This window comes from Callithrix jacchus, chromosome 11, assembly GCF_049354715.1.
Source record: "Callithrix jacchus isolate 240 chromosome 11, calJac240_pri, whole genome shotgun sequence".
In the NCBI taxonomy this organism is placed as follows: Eukaryota; Metazoa; Chordata; class Mammalia; order Primates; family Cebidae; genus Callithrix; species Callithrix jacchus.
In genome coordinates this window covers 28,354,918-28,381,647 of record NC_133512.1, presented here as the reverse complement: position 1 = coordinate 28,381,647, position 26,730 = coordinate 28,354,918, and the positions used below count along the sequence as shown (strand labels likewise).

Sequence of the window (26,730 nt, the reverse complement as noted above, 5' to 3'; positions counted from 1 at the left end):
TCACATAGAACTTTCATAATGTTCTGCTGACAAGGTGTGTCTCTAGCTTCTGCGTGAGCCTGGTTCCTGATTTATATGCCATTGCCTTGATACAAAAACATCTCAATGCCAAATGATATGGTTTGCATTTACATCCCTGCCCAAATCTCATGTCAAATTGTAATCCCCAACGTTGAAGGTGGGGCGTGGTGGGAGGTGATTGGATCATGGGGGGTTTCTCGTGAATGGTTTAGCGCCATCCCCTTATCACTGTTCTCATGATGGTGAGTGAGTTCTCGTTAAAAGTGTGCAGCACCCCCACCCCAGTCCTGCTCCTGCCATGTAAGACTCCTGCTCCTACTTTGCCTTCTGCCATAAGTAAATGCTCCCTGGATCCTCCTCAGAAGCAGATCCTGTTAGGCTTATTCTACAGCCTGTGGAACTATGAGCCAATTAAACCTCTTTTCTTTATAAATTTCTTTCTGAATTTCCCAGTTTCAGGTAATTCTTTATAGCAACCCGAGAACAGACTAACACACTAAAGCAACAGTATTTGGCATTTGGCAATACCAATATCCCAAAGACATACTCCCTATCTTTGAACCTTTGAGGAGCGCATGATCCAGTGAAGGGAGACACAGAGACATATAAAAAGAAAATTGGGCCAGGCAATTTCGAGGCCAGGCTGAGGCTTGGCTCCAGGGGGCAGAGCTTGCAGTGAGTGGTGCCACAGCACTTCAGCCTGGGTGACAGAGCAAGACTCTGTCTCACAAACAAAACAAAACAAAAATGAAAAAGAAAAAGAAAATCGCCAGAGTGCCTAGTACCATAATAAAAGTGTGACCGAAGTGCAAAGTGCTATAAGGGCAGTTAACCCTTCCAAAGGGAGAAGAAAATCAATGCAGAGAAGCTGGCACCTGAACACAGTTTTGCATGTTAGTAGGTATTTTCTCCTAATAGTAGGTATTTTCGTAGTGAAGGCCATGACATGCAGTCTGAATAGCATGGACAAAGACTTAGAGATGTATTTTTCTTAAAAAAAAAAAAAGGTGAGGGGGCTATAAGAAAATGTCAGCAGTGTGAATGTGCTTAAAATGGAGGAGGCCCAGAACACAGTAAAGCGTAGACATGGAGTTTGACTTCATAGTAAGGAGCCCAGAGAGGAGTACATGTTAAACCTGAGAATGATGCCGTGGACTCTGAGAGGTGACACCTGCCAGTCAGTTTGTGAGACTTGGCTGTCACTGATGTGCTGGCTGTCTCAGGAAGGAATCTGCCTGGTAGCTGAGGTGAGGGAGGCTCCTTGCTGCAGGCTGTTTGAGGTTTTAGCCTAACTTCTAACTGGACGAGGGAGCCAGGGTATCCGAATCTGCTTATCCTGAAGCAGTAGGAATAAGGTTAAAGTGCTGAAACTAATCTAAAGTCGCACCCAAAACCTGGAAAGAAAGGATTTGCCTCTTCTTGTACCCCATGCCACCTCCAGTCAGCACATTATCTCCTCGATGATTTTTGCAACAATAGCATTTTTGGAGTATGTACAATGTGAAAAGCTACCACCCTAGCCTTAAGAAAGTAAAAAACACCATCCGTATAAAATCTAGCATCATAACATAAAGAGGTGGTCATTCATTTGGTAAAATGGCTCATTATTTTATGATATTAATTGCAAGTTTCTGTTGAATGATAAACTCCCTTTTGTTAATGCATGCTGGGTTTAATACCTAGATGATGGGTTGATTGGTGCAGCAAATCACCATGGCACACGTCTCACTATGTAACAAACCTTCACACCCTGCACATATACCCAGAACTTAAAGTAAAAGTTGAAGGGAAAAAAAATTAAGCTCCTTTTTGATGCTTAAGGCTTACCTTGATTTTCCAAAACGTAGAGATACCGTTTTTAGAAGCATAGCTGTTATATAAAAGGAAGCTTACTCATGAATGTGTGATTAATATCATGTAATTTTAATAAACCCAGTTCTTAATTAATTCAAGGATGGAAAAAAGAAAGATAGGAAATCAGTATTTTCTCCTTTCACCTTTGGGAACCACACACATAATAATTTTTATGGAACTCAGTCATCATTTAAATGCCTGAGTTGGTGATAAATATTATTAATATCTTCATTTTTCCTTTCACCAAATACTGTTCAAAAATTAGAATGAATTCAATGAATGATCTGGGAACAAATCTGCATTTCAATAAGAGTCCTATAAAAGAAAACCAATTTATGCACTCCTCTTAGTATGTGTGACATACTAGGTTTCATATTAGATGTGGTTAAAGTATGTTTTCATTTTAGAATTCACATAGATAAACCCACATTGATCCTTTCAGCATTTCAGCAGATAATTAACTATAACACCTAGTTAGGGCTGAGCCGATTGTTTCTGGAGCCAATGTCTGAGCTGTTTCTCGGGTGTCAGAAGTCCTTCATATCGCCTGTGTGAGAGTGAATGGTTTCCCTTTCACTTTCATGTCATATTCAGTTCCAAGTACAGTAGCTATTTGCATGGACCCAGCCTGCTGAAATTAAATGAATCTACATGAAAATGAGCCTTTTCAGTAGAGGCCACAACTTCTGACTCTGTGGGAGACAGAATGCTTTCATCATCCTAGATGTGCTACAACAGGATTCTTCAAACTTGAGCGAGGATAAAACCCCCCTGTAGATAAGATGCTTCCAGAGATTCTGCTTCAGTAGGTCTGCATGAAGACAGTGCTTTTCCTACAGCCTTCCACATTGGAGAGCTGCTCCGTGTGGCCCTGGATCCAGTGCTGGCCTCACCCAGAAGCTTGTTAGAAATGCAGAATCCCAGGCCCCAACCCAGACCTACCGAATCACCTGAATCAGAGCCTACGTCTTTACAAGATCTCCAGTGACTCACCCTCCACTGGAGTTTGGTAAATACTACCCTAGATCAGTGTTCCCCAAAGCCTAGTTGAGGTGTTGCTAGGGAACCTGGAGATGAGCTTAGCGAGTATGTAAACATTTTTAAATAATGGTTGTGTTTAATTTTATTATTACATTCCTTCTTCTTAATACCTTCCAAATGTTTATTCTCCCTGAGATCCTGTGTTTATTCTTATTATTACCTTCCATTTATTCTTATTAATACTTTCCATTGTTATAAACCAAGTGGTATTGATTTTCCATTTATAATAATAATTTAAAGTTTATTTTCCAAAATAAACTTATTTAACTAAAAGTGTGGCTTGATTTATAGTAAATGTTAAATAAATATGTGTTTAGGTGGTATGTGGCTGTCACAAAACCCATAAAAGTCATTTGTTGTATACAAGTGACCTAAGTTAGTATGGTGCTTAAGAGCCTGGCCTCTGGAGCCAGACACCCTGGGTTTGAGTACCAACTCCTCCGCTAATCACACTGTGTGACTTTGGGCAAGTTTCTTAACCACTCCATCCCTCAATTGCCTCATCCAGAGAATGCAGATAATAATACTCATTGGTGTGTCATGGTGCTTAAAAATGGGTTAATAAATGAAACTCTCTAAGAACAATGCCTGACACAGTCAGGGCTGTGTCAGGACTGATTTGTTTCACTGCTATCTAAAGCACAAATACATGCTCAGTGATTTACTTCATCAGATGTTCCCCAGTCCTGTTCCTGGCTTTCCTACTTACTCAGGCCAACATGCCCCACCTCCCCACAAAAGCTATTTACAGTCTTTTTATACCATGGAGAAGAATGAGAGCAGCAACTTTCATTTGGCCAAAAAGAGGACAGTCTTAACTGACAGAAATGGTAGGTAGAGCATGAGATCTCATAGGTGGGAAATCCAAGGAGAGAGATATGGCCAGAGAATTTACTTATTAAATGACCAGAAAGTGACCATTATAAATCATTCTCATCATCACCTGGAAAGAAGTTTAAAAAATAAAATTATTTTATTATTTTACTTATAGCTTTAGAAACTTTACGTTTACTTTGAGAACCCCTTTATTTGTACCTTGTTTGCCCATGGGATTGTGGGTCATGATTTCCTGGCTGCAAGCTACCTTTGACAGATGAATGATGGACACTTAGAGGTGGCAGGCCCCTACTGAGATCACAATGAGATATAGATTGCATCATGAGGTTTACTAGCCTTCATTCATTCAGAAGTGAGAAATCTTTGTTCTCCTCCCCCTGCCACATTTTGTAGCCAAAGAAACAAGGGATGTGTTTCTTTGAAAGAGGGACAGTGTCAAAACATACAAAGTTAGGATTGCATAGTAGCTTATTTGCAGATTCCTAGTCAAATGTGTTATTTTATTAGTATTACTGTTTTGAGACAGGGTCTCACTCTGTCACCCAGGCTGGAGTGTAGTGGTACAATCACAGCTTACTGCAGCCTTCACTTCCCCAGGCTCAGGTGATCCTCCCACCTCAGCCTCCTGAGTAGCCAGGACTACAGGTGTGCACCACCACACCCGGCTAATTTTTTGTAGAGATGGAGTTTTGCTATGTTGCCCAGGCTAATCTCTAACTCCTGGACTCAAGTGATCTACCTACCTCAACCTCCCAAAGCACTGGGATTACAGGTATGAGCCACTGTACCCAGTGTACATGATTTTGTCAGATGGTAGTAGTAATCTTTCTTGCTTATATTTTAAAACGTAAGTACATTTTCTGGTGTAAACAGCTATAGTCTCACAGACTACTTATGGGATAAATCTTAAGAGTTTGACAAGAGCAACTAGTGTGTAAAATTGCTTACCATGAGTTATTTCTTTCTGAAGGAATTCACAAAGTGTGGTTGGAACACAGACATGTACAATTTTTTATTAACAAGAGAGTGAAGCCCAGTCCACGTCACTTCTGAATGAGTACAGACAGGCTGACCATGTAAGGGAAAGAAAGGGATCAAGTAGGGCGCCCATACCCTCACCCTGGAATAGCTCCCGGTAAAGAGGTGGCGGTGCAAGTCCTGTGTGACCTGCAGACGTGCTCTGTGCTCTGTGGCCCACTGGCTTTTAAAAATGCTTTTTAAATTACTTACTCAGATTTCAAAATTGAACTTCATGCAAAAATCTGGATAGACATGGGGCTTTTGGGGGAGGGAAGTAGGGGGTTCTGGCCAGTACTGGGCTCACGTTCCCATGGAATGTCAACCAACCTGTGCTGAGAGGGGCTCCCACTGCAGACTCAGGCCCCTGTCCTGTAGCCATACCCCATCTGTGCTCTTTCACCTGTTATCTAGCCCATCTCTGAGTGGGTAGTCACAGCCTGCTCCCTACTGACAAGGGGATGCTGGGGAAGATGGGACTCTGCTTCTGGCTGGAGGAGATGGGACTCACCATATATGGAAGATTTGTCCAGCTTATGATGTGTCCAAAGACATTGAATGACCACAAGACAAATGAGCACCCCTACCCAAGGAAGAAGACGCTTGCAGGATAGCTGTCACTGACGCATCTCTGTCATGGCAGCCTTTTCCTTTTCTCCCCCACATAGGCAGAGCCTCCCAGGCTGCTGTGTTCTCCCACTTCCGTATCTAATTATTTGCTGCTCCTGCTTTACTAGAACAGACTCCTCTGTTCATCTCTCTGCCTGGTGAAAAATAAGATCACTTCTACCAAGTGTCTCTATTGCATCTCCTCCTACCAAGTGTCTCTTTATTGAGCCGCCTCCTCAAGTGTGAATGGATGATTCTATGCCTTAGCACTCTCTACCTCTCCTGGGGCATTTATCTGACTTCTCCTTTTAACATAGGTATTTGTAGTGGTGATGATAAGTATTACTTCCACGTATGTGTCAGGACGTGTACTGTGCCTACATATACAGTGTTTGTTTTAATACTGACAACAAAAAAATTAAGCATTATAGCTCCTAATTTACAAATCAAGAAAAGGAGGCCAACTAAGGTAAAGTGACCCGACCAAGGCCATGTCGCTGGGAAAAGGGAAAGGTGGAAGCAGAACCCGGGGCCATCTGATTCTGAGACCAGTCCCTGTATTCTGGCCTCCCGTGGAAGCACATTTTAGTTCTGTTTCCCTCACCACCCTCTAATGGTGCTTGAATGTACATTTTGATGCTGTTTTTCAGATATTTCATGAATTGAGAGAAAGTATAAAAGCCTTTGAGACTCTGGCCTTTTAAATTCTAAACATTTTAAATACATTTCAGAGCAAAACAACATTCTAAATGGGTTGAGAGAACACAAAGCCTCAAAGAGCTCTTGGGTGCAGCCCCTGACTTCCCAGAGCTCAGCATTCTCAACTGTCAGATTTTAACACATACTTCTTTTGGTAATTGCTTAATTATTGTATCTGTCAAGAAAGAAAAAAGTCTTTCACAGCCATCAAACACTAATATAAAAATATCCTCCAATCCTGGATTTTGAAAAATCTTTCCCTGAGAGTTCAGCAAGGCAGCATCTCCGTGGTACCTAAGCATTCCCAGATTCCTAAAGATAAAACTAGATGGAAACCAAGGGCACTCAGGTGAAGGAGGAGCAAGTGGAAGAATTAGTCACCTTTATGGGGTTCCTCTCACTTAAAGATCTCAAAAATATTTTAAAATCTTTGCAAAATGGAAGCAGGTGTGTAACATGACCTGAGTCATATCATGCTAATAAAGTAATGTGGTGCAGTAGAAACAAGGTTTTAATGGTGAAACCCCATCTCTACTAAAAATACAAAAATCAGCCAGGTGTGGCAGTGTGTGCCTATAGTTTCAGCTACTGGGGGGCTGAGGTGGGAGGATCACTTGAACCCAGGAAGTGGAGGTTGCAGTGAGCTGAGATCACACCACTGCACTATAGCCTGGGTGAGACTCTGTCTCAAAAAAAAGAGAAAAGAAAAGAAATGAGGTTTTAGATTAGAAAAACCAGGGCTTTAAATTCAGCTCTGATGATCTTTCTGAAATTTAGTAGAAATTGCATACTTCTCTGAGGCAAAGTTTGGTTATTTGTTATATGAAAATATCTACCACATGGTTGTCGAGAGGATTACAGAAAACAACATCTTAGAAGCCCCCAATGTAGGGCTGGGCACCTACTGGGAGGGTGAGTCAAAAAGCTATACAGCTGATCCTTATTACTTGCAGATTCTACATTCATGAAGTCGCCTATGCGTATTTGCTAAAATGTGTCTGTAACTGGAAAATCAGTACTCAGGGTGCTTTTGTGGTCATTCCCAGGCATGTGAAAAGTGGTGGAAAACTGTAGACACTAACGTGTACATAGCATAAGCATGTTCTAGCTGAGTTGGAATAAGAGGACACTCTGGCCTTTTGTTTCAGCTCTTATCCTATAAACCAGTATCCCTCTTGCAGTCTGTGTAATGCCACATTTTTCCAAATTTTGTACTTATTGTTGGTGATTTTGCAGTTTAAAATGGCCCCAAGTGAAGTGCTGAAGCGCTGCCTAGTATTCTTAAGCCCAGGAAGGCTGTGATGTGCCTTATGGAAAACATTTGTTTGATAAGATTTGTTCAGACATGACTCATAGTGCTGTTGGCCATGGGCTGTCTTGTTCTAGCTGGGCCTTCAATGGATTAGATGGTGGCCACCCACATTGGTAAGGGAGATCTTTGCTAAGTCTACAGATTCAAATGCTAACCTGTTTTGGAAACACCTTCACAGATACACCCAGGAATGATGTTCTACCAGCCAGATGGGCAGCCCTTAGCCCAACTAAGTTGACACATAGAAGTAATCATCACATTCTGTGTTCATGACAACTTTCTAAATATAACTCTAGTGAATAATGAGAATCAACTGTATTTTATTTAGTTCCTGTATTAGATAGGTTCAATATTAGTGGATAAAACAAATTAATTAGAAAATCTTCATGACTTAACACAATGGGAGTTTATTTTTCACGTATGTAAAGTCTAATCAGGTGTTTGGCAGATGGTCTTACAGGTGAGTCAGGGACCTGGACTCCTTTCATCTTGTGGCTCTGCCAACACATAGGACCTTTGCTACCAGCCAATGAGTGGAGAAAGAGAAGAGTCACGGCAGAAGGTCTTTCTTAATCAGCCCAGAAGTAATAGCACATCACCTCTGCCTTTATTGCATTGACCAGAACTCAGTCTTGTGGTCACATATAACTGCAAGGGAGACTGGGAGATGTAACCTAGCCATGTGCTGAGGGATTACAGGAATACTCTGCCACAATTATCCTTAAAGTCTCTTTATACAGCTATTTTTTCTTAGGTAAATGACAAAACCCTTAGGTAAGTGGCATTTCAGTTTTTAAAGGTTATTCTTCCCCACCCTTTCCAATTTTTCACCAGGAGAAGCAGTTCTGTCTCCTGTCATGTGTCTTAGTTAGAAGATGAGATCCTTATATAATGAGCCCTCTCTATATTCTCTTGTGCTGTTAATACTTCAACCAACTCTTTAATCCTTGCTATAAAATTTTGTCTGAAAATATTTTTGCCACTGAATAAAAGATTATAAAACGAATAGATCCAGTGCCTCCTGTAAAAGAAAGTGTTAAAATACAAATATCTGATAATTTATGTTTGTTCCAACTAAATTGTGGGCTTCCATCCAAGTTGCCTTAGCATCAGCCTGTAAAATGCTGTGTTTGACTCTATGTCATTGTGTGTATTAGTTTAGCACACCATTATTTTAGTTTTAGTAATAAAATAACATTGATGTTACCTGAAAGAAACACCTACTACCCTCCTGAGATCTCTGCTCAATTTTACTATGGTTTTATGCTGTGGACTCTCATAAGTATTTTATTTTTTGGTCTTTCTGTTCTTGTTTTAATACCAAGGAAGGAAGCAGTAGGACAGTGATGATCAGGTTCCTTCTTTCGGGGAGCCTGAAATACTTTGTAAGAAAAATATAGTCATGTGCAACAGTCAGCTCTTGCACCTCCTTGGAACTCTTAGGAAAACTATCATGGACTCTTTCCCCAAAAAAGTTGCTCAGACACACATGTTTTACGCCATTTACAATTTTTATACAATTTTAGATTAACCCTGCTGGGAAAAAAGATGGCACCATATGATCCAGCAATTCCACTCTTGCATATATGCCGAAAAGAGTGAAAAGCAAGGTCATGAAGAGATATTTGTACATCAAGGTTCATAGCAGCATTTGTCACAACACCCCAAAGGTGAAAGCAAGCCAAGCACTCATCAATAGATGAATGGTTCAACTAAATGTGGCATATACATGCAATGGAATAATTCAGAATGAATTTCTCATCCATGCTACAACATGAATGCAGGTTGAAAACATTATGCTAAATGAAATAAGCCAGACTCCAATGGACAAATACCATACGGTTCCATGTATATGAGGTCCCTAGACTAGGCAAATTCATAGAGACAGAAAGTAGAACAGAGGGTACCGGGAGCTGAAGGGAGGAGACAATGGGGGGTTATTGTTTAATGGGTACAGAGTTTCTGTTTGAGATGATGAAAAAGTTCTGGAAATGGATAGTGGTGCTGGTTGCGTAGCATTGTTAATGCATTACATGCCACTGAATTGTATACTTAAAAGGGGTCAAAATGATACATTTGATGTTCTTGGACTTTAGAGCCTGTTAAGCCTTGGTTCCAATTCCAGGTCTGCTGGTTATAGTATAGGTGACTTTGAGCAAAAGATTTAATGTACCTGAATGTCCTTTTCTTTACCTATAAAAATGGGGATGCTAGGGCGTTGAAGTCCCGACCTTAGAAGATTATTGTGGAAATAAGTGTGATTAGTGTGTCACAGATATAAAAAGATAAAAAGAACTAACATATTAAGTGAGCAAAATTCAGTGGCCTATGCTACCAAGAAAGCATCACATTGTATAAATGCTTTTGGACTCTGTGGATTTAAGAATGTTAACATGAAATATTAAATGCCACTGGATTTTAAAGATAAAAAAACAGAGGGGTAGGCCTCGTTCTGGTCCTCCAGTGACTAAAGGAACAGCAGAAACACAAGATCACCCCTGCCCAAGAGTGTGATGTTTATTTCACTTTCTGCTTTGATTGTTTTTAGGTTCTCATAGAGGTTTTTTCAATTCTTATAAACTATGGGGGTTTTCTTTAATACAGATTTTAAGTCCTTGCAGTGTACCTTGCTATGAGTTCTTAGACACTCACCCACACATAGACACATGCATGCACACATACAAGCTCCACACATTTATCCGGAGATCAGACATCCTATATTAGCTATTTGAAACAGAATCATATTTGCAGAATCATGCCAAAACCCCCCCTGCATAGCAAATACCGGATGGACAGTCTATGCAGAAGAGAGGTGGCCCATCCTCATCAAGATGGCTGGGCAGAAACAATGACACAGGAACAGCAAGGAAAGTAAGAGCTAACAGGAGAGAAAGAGGCAGAAAAATGACTAACACCCTAAGCCTTGCTCGAGGCTGGCATCATGAGTTCATGTTGAGCCTGTGACATTTACAAAAGGTTACATTTCATTCTGTTTGCTTAGGAAAATGGGAGTCTATACAGAATGACTGAAAACGATAAAACTAAAAGTTTAATGCTAAAAAGGTAGAAGTCAGTTATCTGGAAAAATCATTATGGAATTAAGTATATATATATACATATATATATATATATTCTATTTGTGTTGAGACTCAAATAGCTAAATTCTATCAGTTTTAATGCCTAATTGTCTCTAGAATCTGGCTGCTTTTGTCAATCTCCAGCACTTAGCACAAGGCTTGCCTCACAGTGGATACTCTGTGAATAAATGAATGAATGAACAGGTGAAAGAATCAAACTACCTATAATATGCATATGTCTGCAAGATACGCATTACCTGCATATGAGTAAAAAATCCAAGTTTAAAGCCATTGTTTTTCTTTCTTTCAGAGCAGAAGCCACTCTCTTGGGACCATTCATAAGCAGGAGACATCAACACTGTGACACATGCCAGTGCCACCGCCGCCACCACCTCCTCTGCCTCCACCTCCCCCTCCTCTGGGGGCTCCTCCTCCTCCCCTACCATCAGCACCTCTGGTAAGTCCTTTTTTTTTCTGATTGGTTTACCGTGGAGCTTAAATCACTTGAATAAATTTGAGCAGAAGGTTTTAAATGTTCAGAAGCAGCACTGCCTAGCTTCCCTGTGGCAGGTGGCAGGTAGCTGGATCTGGCAGTTTTAGAATCTGATTCCAAACAAGCCTGGCTCAGCCATTTCTCTCCCCCATTCTTCAGGAGCTTCCACCTCCACCTCATTGGTGTACTGATGACATTGGTGTACGTCATTTCCCTTCTCATTCCTGCTTCTTGGTACAGGCTTGAGAGTCTCTCTGAGTGACTTTCTGTCTCACTGGAAACCTCACACGAGGGGCCATGCCAAAGTGCACAGCTAGTGAGGCATTGCAAAGTCAAGTTCCAATGTGTAATTTGGATGGTGATAATAATAGCTTGAGCTTCGGTACCATAGTACTGGGCTATATATATATTTCCTATTACATTATATATTGTAATAGGAATTGCCTATTTCCTACTGTAATAGGAAATGCCACAATAAAATATAAAATTCTTACATGAAGTTTCCATATCTACACAAGACTAAATCAAGGCTATTTCAGTTTGTGTTGCTGAATGCTCTCTCCTGGTTTAATAGTTTGCTTTGGGTCTAGGAGGGGGCCACTGTGGGTGGTCATTTTGTTTTGGAACAGGTATTCTCAGCCTTGGCAACACTGACATTTGGGGTCAGATCATTTTTGTTGTTTGGGGCTGTCCTATGCATTGTAGGATGTTCAGAAACATCCCCGGCCTCTACCCACGAGATGCCAGTGGCACCCCCCAATTGTGGTAGTGGAAAAATGGCCCCATATATTGCCAGATGTCCCCATGTGGGGCAAAAATCACCACCTCACACACGCAGTTTCAGAAAAATGCTAGTGCTTAATGCTTATAGCAAACCTTTCCTCTAAAGAAAACCAGGAGCACTTCTCACATTTATTCTCCATTCCTCACACCACTTCAGTGAGGGGTGTCTCGCACCAGCTCCGCAGCTTCTGTTTTCAGTAGAATATAAATGAGATGATGATACGGCACACAGAGACAGGGCTGCTTAAGGATGGTGTGAGCCAAGTCAGCAGAAGCCAGGAACAGAACCTCCCTGCTATCCTCCCTTCTGGGTGCTGCCCTCCCTCAGATTCGCAGATGACATGACCCTGAGGAGTGCTGGCTATGAAGGGAGAGCCTGCGGCCCCAGCTGCAAGGCCATAGGCCCTGGTGAGGGTGAAAGTATGCCTGAGATGTCACCCCATGTGACATTAGCTTTGTACACAGACTCTATCTGAGGTGCTAAGGGTGTAGACCTGCCTGGAACTTGGCTCTTGCTCTGCAAGAGAGTGGAAAGAAAGCACATAGTATAAATTACATTTGAAAGTTTTCTACCAATATATGCAAAGAATAGAATAAGTATTGAAGTTTCACTGCCGAATTTGACCCAAAGTCAAGTTCAGGGTTATTGCCACAGAGTAATAAACAGTTTATAAATAAAGGAAACACACATTAAACTACCATATGGATCTTGTAAGCACTGAAGAAGTACAATTTAGAATAACTTCAAATACACGATATACCCATACATTTAGCCAGAATAAATAAACTGAAAAAAACCCATGTTATTGGAGGTTTAGAAGAATAATCCTTTTTAAACATTGCTGGTGACAGACAAATGTCTAGGACTCAGTAAATGTTGAACAGATCTTTCTGGAGTGTTCTCTGGGGGAAAACAGTAAATGTGTATGTATCATAGTTTTTCCCCTGATAATCAGGTAGTTTTATTTTTGAGACTGATTTAAGAATTTAACCCTAAAGATGCCAAGAAGAATCTATGCAAGGTTGTGCCCAGCAACGCTATTTATTATAGTGAAAAAAATGGATCTTAAATATTTCATGAGAACTAAATAAGATGTGTTATGTCATACCGTTAATTTAAAATTGCATTATGCAGTAGTGGCAATTAAAACTTACATCTGGTGGAGCATGGTGGTTCACACCTGTTAACCTAGCAGTTTGGGAGGTTGAGGTGGGTGGATCACCTGAGGTCCCAAGTTCAAGACCAGTCTGGCCAACATGGAGAACTCATCTCTATGAAAAAATACAAAAATTAGCTGGGCATGGTGGCAGGCACCTGTAATCCCAGCTGCTCGGGAAGCTGAGGCAGGGAGAATTGCTTGAACCTGAGAGGCAGAGGTTGCAGTGAGCTGAGATTGAGCCACTGCACTCCAGCCTGGGTGATACAGCAAGACTCCATCTCAAAAGAAAAAAAAAATTACTTCTATGCTGATATGTAGAAGTAGATATAAAATGATGGATTAGAAACAACACACATTTTGTGCATAATGAAATCAGCTACTTAATATATGCAATAAATAGCAAAGATCAGAAGAGAATTTAATAATTTTGACAATAACATTTAGTATTTCATTAGGGAATTCCTTTTCTTTAAAGATGCTTAAATGCATAATAAAAAATAATTTTACATTTGGTTAAATTTTTGAATTGTCTCCCTCATTTCTCTCTCTCTCTCTCTCTGAAGAACAAGTCAATTTAGGAGTAAAATTATTATGTAAATGTTAATATTTTCTTAAAACATATTTTCTATATTTATGTAGAAAAATAATATACTTACAATATATATTAAAGGCAAGTAATGCTTTTAGCAGATGAAGAGCTTTTACAGATTACTGTGGAAAGAATGAATACAAAGATGGGCATAGGATATGATTAGATGGAAGAAATACAAATATTTTAATCTCACTACAATTGAATAAGAACAAATTAAAATAATGAGAAACCATTTTACCATTTTTATCTATCGGTTTAGTGAGACACTTTTTAAATGTTGGCTGGAGTATTGGGAACTGGGCACTTATAACTCTTGGTAGCAAAACTTGGTGACATGCTCCAAGATACAACTTGTCAGTAGAGCGCAAACCCTTTAGAAAATGGACCTACTTTCACTTCAAGTAATTTTCTTGACATGGTTTCCCTTCAAGTAGTTTTTAAGTAACTAATTATGGACATATAGAAATATATAGCTATAGGAGATTAGTGAAAGCATTAATTATAATAACAACCAAAAAGAAAGAAACAAAAAACAACCCAAAATTTTTATACTAGGAGATTCAATAAATTATTATATATCCTCTAAGTGGTATATGGGGCCGCCATTAAAATCATGTCAGAATTTAAAAGAAGAAAGTGACAAATGTTGGCAAGGATGCAGAGTGATGGAAACTCTCATATACCACTGGTGGGAGTGTAAATTGTTATAAACCCTTTGGACAGGGTTTTGACATTTGACAGTACCTACCACAGTTAAATATGTGCATCCTAGGTAGATACCCAAGAGAAGTGTGTGCCCACATGACCCAAAAGACATGTTAAGAATGTTTGTAGCAGCATGAATGGCACAAAACTGGAAACAACCCCCCATGTCCATCAATGGTAGAATGGATTGATAAAATGTGTTACGGCCATGCTATACAGTACTATACAGCAGTGAAAACGAATCAACAAAGCATGCAACAAGGTGGAGGAATAGCCACCTGACAAAAGAATACATGCTGTATGATCCCATGTATATAACGCTCCAAAACAGAAAAAAAAAACTACGGTGTTTAGGAATGCAAGAAAAGCTGGTAAAACGATGAAGGATCACCATAAAATCAGGAGATGACACCCTTTGGGAGGAGAGTGGGGCACTCAGGATCAGGAAGGCCCTAGGGGCTTCTAGAGTGCTGGCAAGACTCTATTTCTTGACATCGGTGGCAATGACATACAGTATTGCCTTATAGAAATATGTTAAACTATACAAAATTATTTTATGTGCTTTTCTATTTGTGGTATTAAACAATTTAAAAGGTTAAAAGTGAAAAAAATACATCCCTATTAATTTGTATCTTCCAGTGTCATCATTGATTTAGACAAAGATCACCCATGAAAGCTAAAACCACTGAGTGAAAGGTTGTGAGGAAAAAATATGTTCTCAGGATCCCAAGTGTCACCCCTAGATTGCTTCTTATTACAAAAGGAAAAATGTCTCTTTAAAATGGATCAAACTTACTGTCACGTGTAATGGAATGACCTCCTATCACAAGCCTTTGCTAGATACAGGGAGGCGCACAGACCATCACCCTGTGGTAATCTGCCCAGAATGAATGACCTCATGAGCAAGCAATCAGACACATGCAGAATATGGGATGTTCTGCAGCAGAGGCTGGCAAACCAGGGCCCCTGGGCCACAGCCAGCTCACCACCTGTTTTTTTTATCATCCTTCAGCTAAAACTGGTTTTTACATTTTCAAATGGCTGGGGAAAAAATTAAAAGTAATATTTTGCAACACATGAAAATTATACGAAATTCACATTTTAATCCATAAATAGTGCTACACACTATGTGTGTAGCACAGCCACACTTATGCATTTACATTTTGTCTGTGACTGCTTTTATGCTACAGCAGCAGAACACCAATTAAGCAAAACGTTATTCCTCAAAGAAAGAATTCCATTCTTCTCGCTAGTAGGCTTGAATTTTAAAAATCTTACTCAATTATTATTACTATGTTTTCAGTTTTGTCAATAAATATTTTGTGGAAGTTTGTTTTCTCCTTTGTTATATAAGAATATACATTATACTCTAAACTTCTGCCTCTTGGCCCACAATGCCTAAAATATTCACTGCCTGGTCCCTTCCAGGAAAAGTTTGCCGACACCTGTCCCGCAGTCGGCTGGGCTCATTCAGCCTCCCATTCCCACTACCCACCACCCACGTGCACATCCTCTGCTTCTCCTGTCAGGAACTTCCGAGACCCTGCTGAGCTGTGGCCCACTACATCCTGCATGATCTGGCCCCTCCTGTGCCCCTGTCCTGGAGTCTCCTACTTAAGGCTTCTGCATAGCCACTGAGAGCCTAGAAAGGCTCTTCCTATTCATCCCAGCTTAAGGTGTCCCTTCCTCCTCCCCTACTGGCTTTCATATCTGCAAACCCCTGCTTCAGAGCAAGTAGTAGTTTTTGACTTTTTTTTTTTTTTAACTGGGGTCTATACATGATGTTCTGTGTCACTCATGCCTGACTCAAAATAAGTATCCAACTCACTGAATGAATGAATGAATAATTATTTGTGTAAACTGGATTAAGAAATGGAGTTAAAATTTTTTATAACCAGTGTTCAGGACTCTAAACATCTATGTTGTGAAAGAAAAAATATTCAAAGGTAGAAAGCATGGTAAGAAAGACTAGGACCATCACAACAGGTGGATAGGATTTTGCAGCAGGTTAGAGAGATAGGGCTCAACTTCCAATACGATATGGGCAAGAGGGAGTATATAGCCCAGGAGCAGAGTTGGGGGTCAGTGAATAAACAGATACTAAAAAGAAACATCAGGGCTGAAGGGGATTCTGGCTGAACGGAGCTAACAGGATTCTTACTGAAGACAGGCCAGGGCATTGGACATCCTCTAGGGGATGGTGGAGGATGAGCAACCTGATGAGATACCAAGGGCAGGGGATTCTGTCTAAACCAACCTAACAGGATTCTTGCTGAAGACAAGCCAGGGTGATTGGACATACCTTGGGGGTTGGTGAAGGATGAGGCATCTGATCAGATACTGAAGGATGATCAGATATCGAGATGGGGTGGTTGTTGCTAAATCGACTTAGAAGGGGTTTTTGCCAAAACTGGATTTTACAACGGAGTGCACAGATGGGCCTGGGAGAAGTTTGGAAGCTTGATTAAATCTTGGTTAGGCGGTCAGAATTCTCTGGCCAAACAGAGAATCTTTATCAATGCGCATAGACCAGCATGGCAGATTTTATTATATGTAATCTTTGCAAGATGAAGATCATTTGCAAATATGTTCTCATCCTCTGTAATGAAATGCAAACTTTATGCCAGCTCTGGAAGACCTTAGGGATTAGGTTAGGGACTAAACTCTTTTTAGTTTCAGCTTTCTACCTCTCCTCTTGCCCCTTCTTGCTCCTCCCTGTCTCCATCCCTGATACACATCTTTCCTTTTTTCAAGAGTGTGGAATGGGAAGAAGGGCTGATGGGGCCTGCTGAAGCTGTGGACCAGGTTTAAAGGAAAGCCAGAGGGCTCTTGTCATCTCCTTCTCTTTTCTTGCTTCAGTTCCCCTGTTTTTTTAAGCTCCTTTGTCTCATTTCTTTAAAATCCAATATTGCCTGGCACAGTGGCTCAAGCCTGTAATCCCAGCAGTTTGGGAGGCCAACATGGGTGGATCACTTAAGGTCAGGAATTCGAGACCCGCCTGGCCAGCCTGGTGAAACCCCATCTCCACTAAAAAATGCAAAACTTAGCCAGGCATGGTGGCAAGCACCTGAAATGCCAGCTATTTGGGAGGCTGAGGCAGGAGAAATGCTTGAACCCAAGAGGCAGAGGTCACAACGAACCAAAATCACACCACTGCACTTCAGCCTGGCTAAAAAACAAAAAAATAGATATGATCCAAGATGGCCAAATAGGAACAGCTCTGGAGTGCAGTTCCCAACAAGAACACAAAGGCCACTGCAGGTTTTCACCAGGCAAGCAGGGTCTGGAGTGAACCTCCAGCAATCCTACATCAGAGGGGCCTAACTATTAGAAGGAAAATTAAAAAACAGAAAGAAATAACTTCAACATCAACAAAAAGGACATCCACTCAGAGACCCCATCAGAAAGTCACCAACTACAAAGACCACAAGTAGATAAATCCACAAAGATGGGAAGAAACCAGTGCAAAAAGGATGAAAACACCCAAAATCAGAATATCTGTCCTCCTTCAAGGGATCACAACACCTCACCAGCAAGGGAACAAGGCTAGATGGAGAATGAGTCAGATGAACTCACAGAAACAGGCTTCAGAAAATGGGTAATAACAAACTTCTCTGAGCTAAAAGAACATGTTCTAACCCGATGCAAAGAAACTAAGAATGTTGAAAAAAATGCTAACAAGAATAAACAGCTTAGAGAAAAATATAAATGAATTGATGGAGCTGAAAAGCACAACACGAGAACTTCACGAAGCATTCACAAGTTTCAATAGCCAAATCCACCAAGCAGAAGAAAGGATATCAGAGATTGAAGATCAACTCAATGAAATAAAACGAGAAGGCAAGATTAGAGAAAAAAGAGTGAAAAGAAATGAACAAAGCCTCCAGGAAACATGGGAGTATGTGAAAAGACCTGATCTACATTTGATAGGTGTACCTGAATGTGACAGAGAGAATGAATCCAAGCTGGAAAGCACTCTTCAGGATATTATCCAGGAGAACTTCCCCAACCTAGCAAGGCAGGCCACCATTCAAGTCCAGGAAATACAGAGAACACCACAAAGATATTCTTCAAGAAGAGCAATCCCAAGGCACATAATCATCATATTCACAAGGGTTGAAATGAAGGAAAAAATGCTAAGGGCAGTCAGAGAGAAAGGTCAGGTTGTCCACAAAGGGAAGTCCATCGGACTCACAATGGATCTCTCAGCAGAAACCTTACAAGCCAGAAGAGAGTAGGGGCCAATATTCAACATTCTTAAAGAAAAGAACTTTCAACCTAGAATTTCATACACAGTCAAACCAAGCTTCATAAGCAAAGGAGAAATAAAATCCTTTATGAACAAGCAATTGCTGAGAGATTTTATCATGATCAGGCCTGCCTTACAAGAGCTCCTGAAAGAAGCATTAAACATAGAAAGGAACAACTAGTACCAGCCACTTCAAAAATGTGCCAAATGTTAAACAGCATCAACACAATGAAGAAACTGCATCAACTAATGGGCAAAACAACAAGCTGGCATCAAAATGGCAGAATCAAATTCACACATAACAATATTAACCTTAAATGTAAATGGGCTAAATGCCACAATCAAAAGACACAGACTGGCAAATTGGATAAAAAGCCAAAACCCATTGGTGTGCTGTATCCAGGAAACCCATCTCACATGGAAGGATACACATAGGCTCAAAATAAAGGGATGGAAAAAGATTTACCAAGCAAATGGAGAGAAAAAAAAAAAGCAGGAGTTGCAATCCTAGTCTCTGATAAAATAGACTTTAAACCAACAAAGATCAAAAGAGACAAAGAAGGACATTACATAATGGTAAAAGGATCAATACACAAGAAGAACTAACAATCTTAAATATATATGTACCAATATAGGAGCACCCAGATACATAAAGCAAGTTCTTAATGACCTAAAAAGAGACTTAGACTCCCACACAATAATAGTGTGAGACTTTAACACTCCATTGTCAATATTAGATCAATGAGAGAGAAAATTAACAAGGATATCCAGGACTTGAACTCGGACCTGGAACAAGCAAACCTAATAGACATTTACAGAACTCTCCATCCCGAATCCACAGAATATACATTCTTCTCAGCACTACATCATAGCTACTCTAAAATTGACCACACAATTGGAAGTAAATCACTCCTCAGCAAATGCAAAAGAACAGAAATCATAACAAACAATCTCTTAGACCACAGTACAATCAAATTAGAACTCAGGATTAAGAAACTAACTCAGAACCACACAACTTGATGCAAAATGAACAACTGGCTCTTAATGTTGACTGGATTAACAATGAAATGAAGGCAGAAATAAAGATGTTCTTCGAAACCAATGAGAATGAAGACACATGTACCAGAATCTCTGGGACACATTTAAAACGGTGTCTACAGGAAAATTTATAGCAATAAATGCCCACATGAGAAGCAAGGAAAGGTCTAAAATTGACACCCTAGCATCAAAATTGAAAGAGCTAGAGGAGCAAGATCAAAAAAACTCAAAAGCTAGCAGAAACAAGAAATAACTAAGCTCAGAGCAGAACTGAAGAAGATAGAGACACAAAAAAATACCGTTCAAAAAATTAATAAATTCAAGAGCTGGTTTTTTGAAAAGATCAACAAAATAGACAGACTACTAGCCAAATTAATAAAAAAGAAAAGAGAGGAGAATTAAATGGATGCAATAAAAAACGATAAAGGGAATATTACCACTGATTCCACAGAAATACAAACTACCATCAGAGATTACTACAAAAAACTCTAGCACACAAACCAGTAAACCTGGAAGAAATTGATAAATTCAAGGACACTTGCACCCTCCCAAGCCTCAACCAGGAAGAAGTTGAAACCCTGAATAGACCAATAACAAGGGCTGAAGTTGAGGCAGCAATTGATAGTCTACCAACCAAAAAAAGCCCAGGTCCAGATTGGTTTGCAGTCTAATTCTACGAGACATACAAAGAGAAGCTGGTACCAATCATTCTGAAACTATTCCAAACAATAAAAAAGGAGGGAATCCTTCCCAAATCATTTTATGAGACCAACATCATCCTGATACCAAAACCCGGCAGAGACTCAACAAGAAAAGAAAACTTCAGGCCCATATCCATGATGAACATCGGTGCAAAAATCTTCAATAAAATACTGGCAAACCGATTGCAACAGCACACCAAAAAGCTTATCCATCACGATCAAGTAGGATTCATCCCGGGAATGCAAGGCTGGTTCAACATACACAAGTCTATAAACGTAATCCACCACATAAACAGAGCCAAAGACAAAAACCACATGATTATCTCAATAGATGCAGAGAAGGCCTTCAACAAAATTCAACAGCCCTTTATACTAAAAACTCTCAATAAAGTAGGTATCAATGGAACATTATCTCAAAATAATAAAAGCTATTTACAACAAACCCACAGCCAATATCATACTGAATGGGCAAAAACTGGAAGCATTCCCTTTAAAATATGACCCTAGACAAGGATGCCCTCTATCACCACTCCTATTCAATATAGTATTGGAAGTTCTAGCCAGAGCAATCAGGCAAGAAGAAGAAATAAAGGGTATTCAATTAGGAGAGGAGTAAGTCAAATTGTCTCTATTTGCAGATGACATCATTGTATATCTAGAAGACCCCATCATCTCAGCCCAAAATCTCCTGAAACTGATAAGCAACTTCAGCAAAGTCTCAGGATACAAAATCAATGTGAAGAAATCACAAGCGTTCCTATACACCAATAACAGACTTAAAGAGAGCCAAATCAAGAACGAACTACCATTCACAATTGCTGCAAAGAGAATAAAATACCTAGGAATACAACTAACAAAGAATGTAAGAGACCTCTTCAAGGAGAACTACAAACCACTGCTCAACAAAATAAGAGAGGACACAGGGCCGGGCACAGTGGCTCAAGCCTGTAATCCCAGCACTTTGGGAGGCCGAGGCAGGTGGATCACGAGGTCAAGAGATCGAGACCATCCTGGTCAACATGGTAAAACCCCGTCTCTACTAAAGATACAAAAAATTAGCTGGGCATGGTGGCGCGTGCCTGTAATCCCAGCTACTCAGGAGGCTGAGGCAGGAGAATTGCCTGAACTCAGGAGGTGGAGGTTGCAGTGAGCCGAGATCGCGCCATTGCACTCCAGCCTGGGTAACAAGGTAACAAGAGCAAAACTCCATCTCAAAAAAAAAAAAAAAAAGAGAGAGGACACAAACAGATGGAGAAACATTCCATGCTCATGGTTAGGAAGAATCAATATTGTGAAAATGGCCATACTGCCCAAAGTAATTTGTAGATTCAATGCTATCCCCATCAAGCTACCTAAAATCTCTTCACAGAACTGGAAAAAACCACCTTAAACTTCATATGGAACCAAAAGAGAGCCCACATAGCCAAGTCAATTCTAAGCAAATAGAACAAAGCTGGAGGCATCATGCTACTTGACTTCAAACTATACTACAAGGCTACAGTAATCAAAACAGCATGATACTGGGACCAAAACAGAGATACAGACCAATGGAACAGAACAGAGGCCTCAGAGGCAACACCACACATTTACAACCATCTGATCTTTGACAAACCTGACAAAAACAAGCAATGGGGAAAGGAGTCCCTATTTAATAAATGGTGTTGGGAAGACTGGCTAGCCATGTGCAGAAAGCAGAAACTGGACCCCTTCCTGACACCTTACAAAATTAACTCCAGATGGACTAAAGACTTAAACATAAGACCTAACACCATAAAAACCCTAGTAGAAAATCTAGGCAAAACCATTCAGGACATAGGCATAGGCAAGGACTTCATGACCAAAACACCAAAAGCATTGGCAACAAAAGCCAAAATAGACCAATGGGACCTAATCAAACTCCACAGCTTCTGCACAGCAAAAGAAACAGTCATTAGAGTGAATCAGCAACCAACAGAAGGGGAAAAAATGTTTGCAATCTACCCATCTGACAAAGGGCTGATATCCAGAATCTACAAAGAACTAAAACAGATTTACAAGAGAAAAACAAAAAAAGCCCTTTCAAAAGTGGATGAAGGATATAAACAGACACTTTACAAAAGAAGATGTACATCAGGCCAACAGACATATGAAAAAAATGCTCATCATCACTGGTCATTAGAGAAATGCAAATCAAAACCACATTGAGATACCATTGCATGCCAGTTAGAATGGCGATCATTGAAAAATCTGGAGACAACAGATGCTGGAGAGGATGTGGAGAAATAGGAACACTTTTACACTGCTGGTGGGAGTGTAAATTAGTTCAACCATTGTGGAAGACAGTGTGGCGATTCCTCAAGGACCTAGAAATAGAAATTCCATTTGACCCAGCAATCCCATTACTGGGTATATATCCAGAGGATTATAAATCGTTCTACTATAAGGACACATGCACACAAATGTTCATTGCAGCACTGTTTACAATAGCAAAGACCTGAAACCAACCCAAATGCCCATCGATGATAGACTGGACAGGGAAAATGTGGCACATATACACCATGGAATACTATGCAGCCATCAAAAACGATGAGTTCATGTCCTTTGTAGGAACATGGATGAACCTGGAGACCATCATTCTCAGCAAACTGACACAAGAACAGAAAATGAAATACTGCATGTTCTCACTCATAGGTGGGTGTTGAACAATGAGAACACATGGACAGAGAGAAGGGAGCACTACACACTGGGGTCTGTTGCGGGGAATAGGGGAGGGAGAGTGGAGGGTGGGGAGTTGGGGAGAGATAGCATGGGGAGAAATGCAGGATATAGGTGATGGGGAGGAAGGCAGCAAATCACACTGCCATGTGTGTACCTATGCAACAATCTTGTATGTTCTTTACATGTACCCCAAAACCTAAAATGCAATAAAAAATACATATATTTTTAAAATCTAATAAATAAAATCCAATATCGATGTCAAAATTGCCCCCATGGTATATCAGTCCACTTAAAATTAAATTATTACTTCTGCTTTACTTATAGGATGTAACTTAAAAATATATCTAAAGGAAATACAATGGATTTGACATTTGAAATGCGTCACAATTTTACCGAAGTTTTGCTTTCAGCTGTACTTTGACCCCTTGGTAGAGTCCAAGATGAGCAAAGGAGTCCCTTGGGGGCCCGTGATTTCTGTTTTCTTGCCATGGTTCCTAACCATGAGTGATGTACTCTCCCTACGTGTCACTGACCAGCTGAGAAATTCTTTGGAGTTGGGTTTTCCAGGCAAAGCCTGACAGCAGGATTTATGGCTACAGTATTTGTATTTCTTTATAAAGTAGACTGTGGATTTTTGTAGCGTTATTTTTTAATGTTGCCATTCAAGTTTAAATATCCTATGGAAGAAACAGTTCACCTAGGGCAGGCTGTGTCTTATTATTTAAATACAGAGAGGAAACTGGCTTGATAGTCACTTTTTACCATGAAGAGCAATGCTCTAAGTAGGCAGACGCTGTGGTGCCATATATTTCTGCCTGCCCGTTCTGGGAGCGATGTTTAATAGAATGCTGAAAGGAGATTACAGTGAGAAGCTTATCACACCCTAGCTGTTTTCTTTTCTTGTTCCTGTTTGCCAGAGTCGTTGCATTCAAGAAATTCAGTGGCTTCATTTTTCTCCTTGTAGTCTGAGGATTGCATGATTCCTGGGCAAAGTAGGCTTTCTAGTATAAAATATAAGCTGTGACATATATTGGGAGGTTTTCCCACCATCTTTAGCATGCTGGGGCACATGCAGTATAGAAAAACCTGTCAGTCTAAGAAAGAAAATGGAGAAAATGGAATGCTCTCTGAGGTCCCGTGAGAGCTGTTTTTGGAACTTTGTGTTTGCTGTCGTTAAAAAAAATGCAGAGGCGGAGGGTCGCTAAGTGGAAGGGCGCTTAGTAGAATTGCATATTACAACATATTCTGGAAAAGGTAATTTGCATGTCTGCTGGTGCATTTGGAATAATGAGAGGCTTAAAAATTCTTATACAGTCACTCACTTAGGTTCCCCTGACAGTCTGCTACTTCAATTAGTGTCGCTAATGAGGGACTGGGGACACATACCAGGAACTGATAGTGGCCACTGGAATAAGGAGAAGGCTTTTGCATTAGGCCAAGCTGTTAAGATAGTATTAAGTTGACATTTGGTCTCTGCTTAGCAGTTTGCAAAACGATGCCTTTGTCTTTAAGCAATTTAAAAAACTTGATTTTCCCTCTCTTCTTTGCTGGTTAGCACCAGGAGCAGGAACAGGGCTTTAGTGAAAAATGAACCAGTGTTGACAGCAGGTTGCCTTGGTGTGGAAGAGAAAGAGGTGTGGCAGGAGCTGCCACTCATACTTCCAAAGGGCCATTCAGGATGGTATTTAAATGTGTTTCTTTTTTCACAGCTGTGAGGTGGGAGGGATAGTAGGAACAAAGAGGAGAGGGCTTGCAGTGGTTGCAGGAGGCACGGATTATGGACTCGTAATGCCCAGGACTTGGCAAGAAAAGCCTGCAAGCGTTAAAGGCCTTTATCCAGTTTCATAGGAGCCCAGGAGCATAAGCCGTTCCCAGGCGGCATCTGAGCTGAGGGTTACGGCAGGAAGGTGACACGGGATACAATGCCACTGGGGGACCCTGGGGTCTGTCTCTGGAGCAGTGATTCCAAACTGGAGCTTTCTGTTACACCCAAATCTTCTGACTCTTTGCCTTGGAAATCTTTTAAGATTCCAGGGTAACTTGTGATTCCTAGAAAACTGCCAGGGAACCATTCCTTCCTCCACCACATTTGTCTTTTCATCTGTACACTGCTGTGCTTGCAAAGGCCACCATCTTTGAGAGGCCGGGATCTTTGCAGCCATTTACTCCTTCCCCCAAACTGCTCTTTCCTTCTTTAACCTTTCTTTTTTTTTTTTTTTTTAATTGGATTTTAGGTTTTGGGGTACATGAGCAGAGCATGCAAGACAGTTGCGAAGGTACACACATGGCAGTGTGCTTTGCTTTTCTTCTCCCCTTCACCCACATTTGGCATTTCTCCCCAGGCTATCCCTCCCCACCTCCCCCTCCCACTGGCCCTCCCCTTTTCCCCCCAATAAACCCCAGTGTTTAGTACTCCCCTTTCTGTGTCCATGTGTTCTCTTTTTTCATCACCCACCTATGAGTGAGAATATGCGGTGTTTCATTTTCTGTTCTTGTGTCAGTTTGCTGAGGATGATGTTCTCCAGATTCATCCATGTCCCTACAAATGACACAAACTCATCATTTCTGATTGCTGCATAGTATTCCATGGTGTATATGTGCCACATTTTTCCAATCCAGTCTATTATCAATGGGCATTTGGGTTGATTCCAGGTCTTTGCTATTGTAAACAGTGCTGCAATGAACATTCGTGTACATGTGTCCTTATAGTAGAACGATTTATAGTCTTTTGGATATATACCCAGTAATGGGATTGCTGGGTCAAATGGAATTTCTATTTCTAAGGCCTTGAGGAATCGCCACACTGTCTTCCACAATGGTTGAACTAATTTACACTCCCACCAACAGTGTAACAGTGTTCCTTTTTCTCCACATCCTCTCCAGCATCTGTTGCCTCCAGATTTTTTAATGATCGCCATTCTAACTGGCGTGAGATGGTATCTCAATGTGGTTTTGATTTGCATCTCTCTGATTCTTTAACCTTTCTTGTCATAAAAGGGAAAAAACCTCCATCCATGTCAGGTTGTTGCTGGCGGTTAGATACCCAACACTGCCCGGGGAGGAAAAGCTGTAGTAAGGTAGGGTAAGGGGTGGCCAGTGCTGAGCTCCATATCTGGCAGTGCTCAGCTCTGCAACGTGACTTCCTGGCTGCCAAGCCAACACGCCACATCTCGCAGTGGAGGGCTGACTTGGCAGCCAGGAAGTCATATTTCCTAGATTGTTTAATAAAAGGATGGGTAACATGAAGTGAGAAAAACAGGATCCATGTAGACAGTGTAGTACCGATTACATAAAACTGTGGGTGCACATGCTGACCTATGCACTCTCACATAAAGACTGTAAGCAAGTAGAATATATAAGTCATCCGTGCATATTTGGTGTGGAAAAGAGTTGGGTGATTTTTATTTTGTTTTTTGTATGATTCTGCATCTCTTCAGATGTCTATGTGGAACATTGTTGCTTTTACAATGAAAAGAAAAGGTTTTAAAAAAGGAATGAATTATCACTTACCCATTGGCTGAGTTGGATCCTCTAACAGTAATGCTTAATAATAACAAGCATCTACTAAATAGCTGTTGTGCCCCAGTACTGTGTTAAGCCCTTAACATGGATTATCTAAATTATCTAAATATTTACAGCAATCCAATGAGGTAGTCATCAGTAGTGCTATTTTAAGTATGAAGGAACTGAGTCATAGAAAGGTTACTTACGTGCCCAGTGTCACACAGTCAGTCAGTGGTGGACAGTAGGTCCCCCTTGAGTTCCATGACAGCAGAGTATGTTCTTAACCTGGATCAGGGCTGGATTCCTCCCCCAGCTTTCTGACTGCGTATACAAGTTGAATA

The 26,730-nt window shown here is 40.6% G+C and overlaps 1 protein-coding gene across 2 annotated transcripts in view; it reads left to right on the top strand.

Moving 5' to 3' along the window:
• The window catches only part of WIPF3 (WAS/WASL interacting protein family member 3), a 109,210-nt gene that overhangs the window by 16,747 nt on the left and 65,733 nt on the right, over positions 1-26,730 (top strand). Inside the window, exon 2 of one of the 2 annotated variants that reach the window (XM_035253530.3) lies at positions 10,783-10,924. In XM_035253530.3, the coding sequence (XP_035109421.3) occupies positions 10,835-10,924 (90 nt within the window). In that variant the 5' untranslated portion in view covers positions 10,783-10,834. Of the gene's footprint in view, positions 1-10,777; positions 10,925-26,730 lie in introns of both variants that reach the window. The other variant, XM_035253529.3, reaches the window with a different exon arrangement.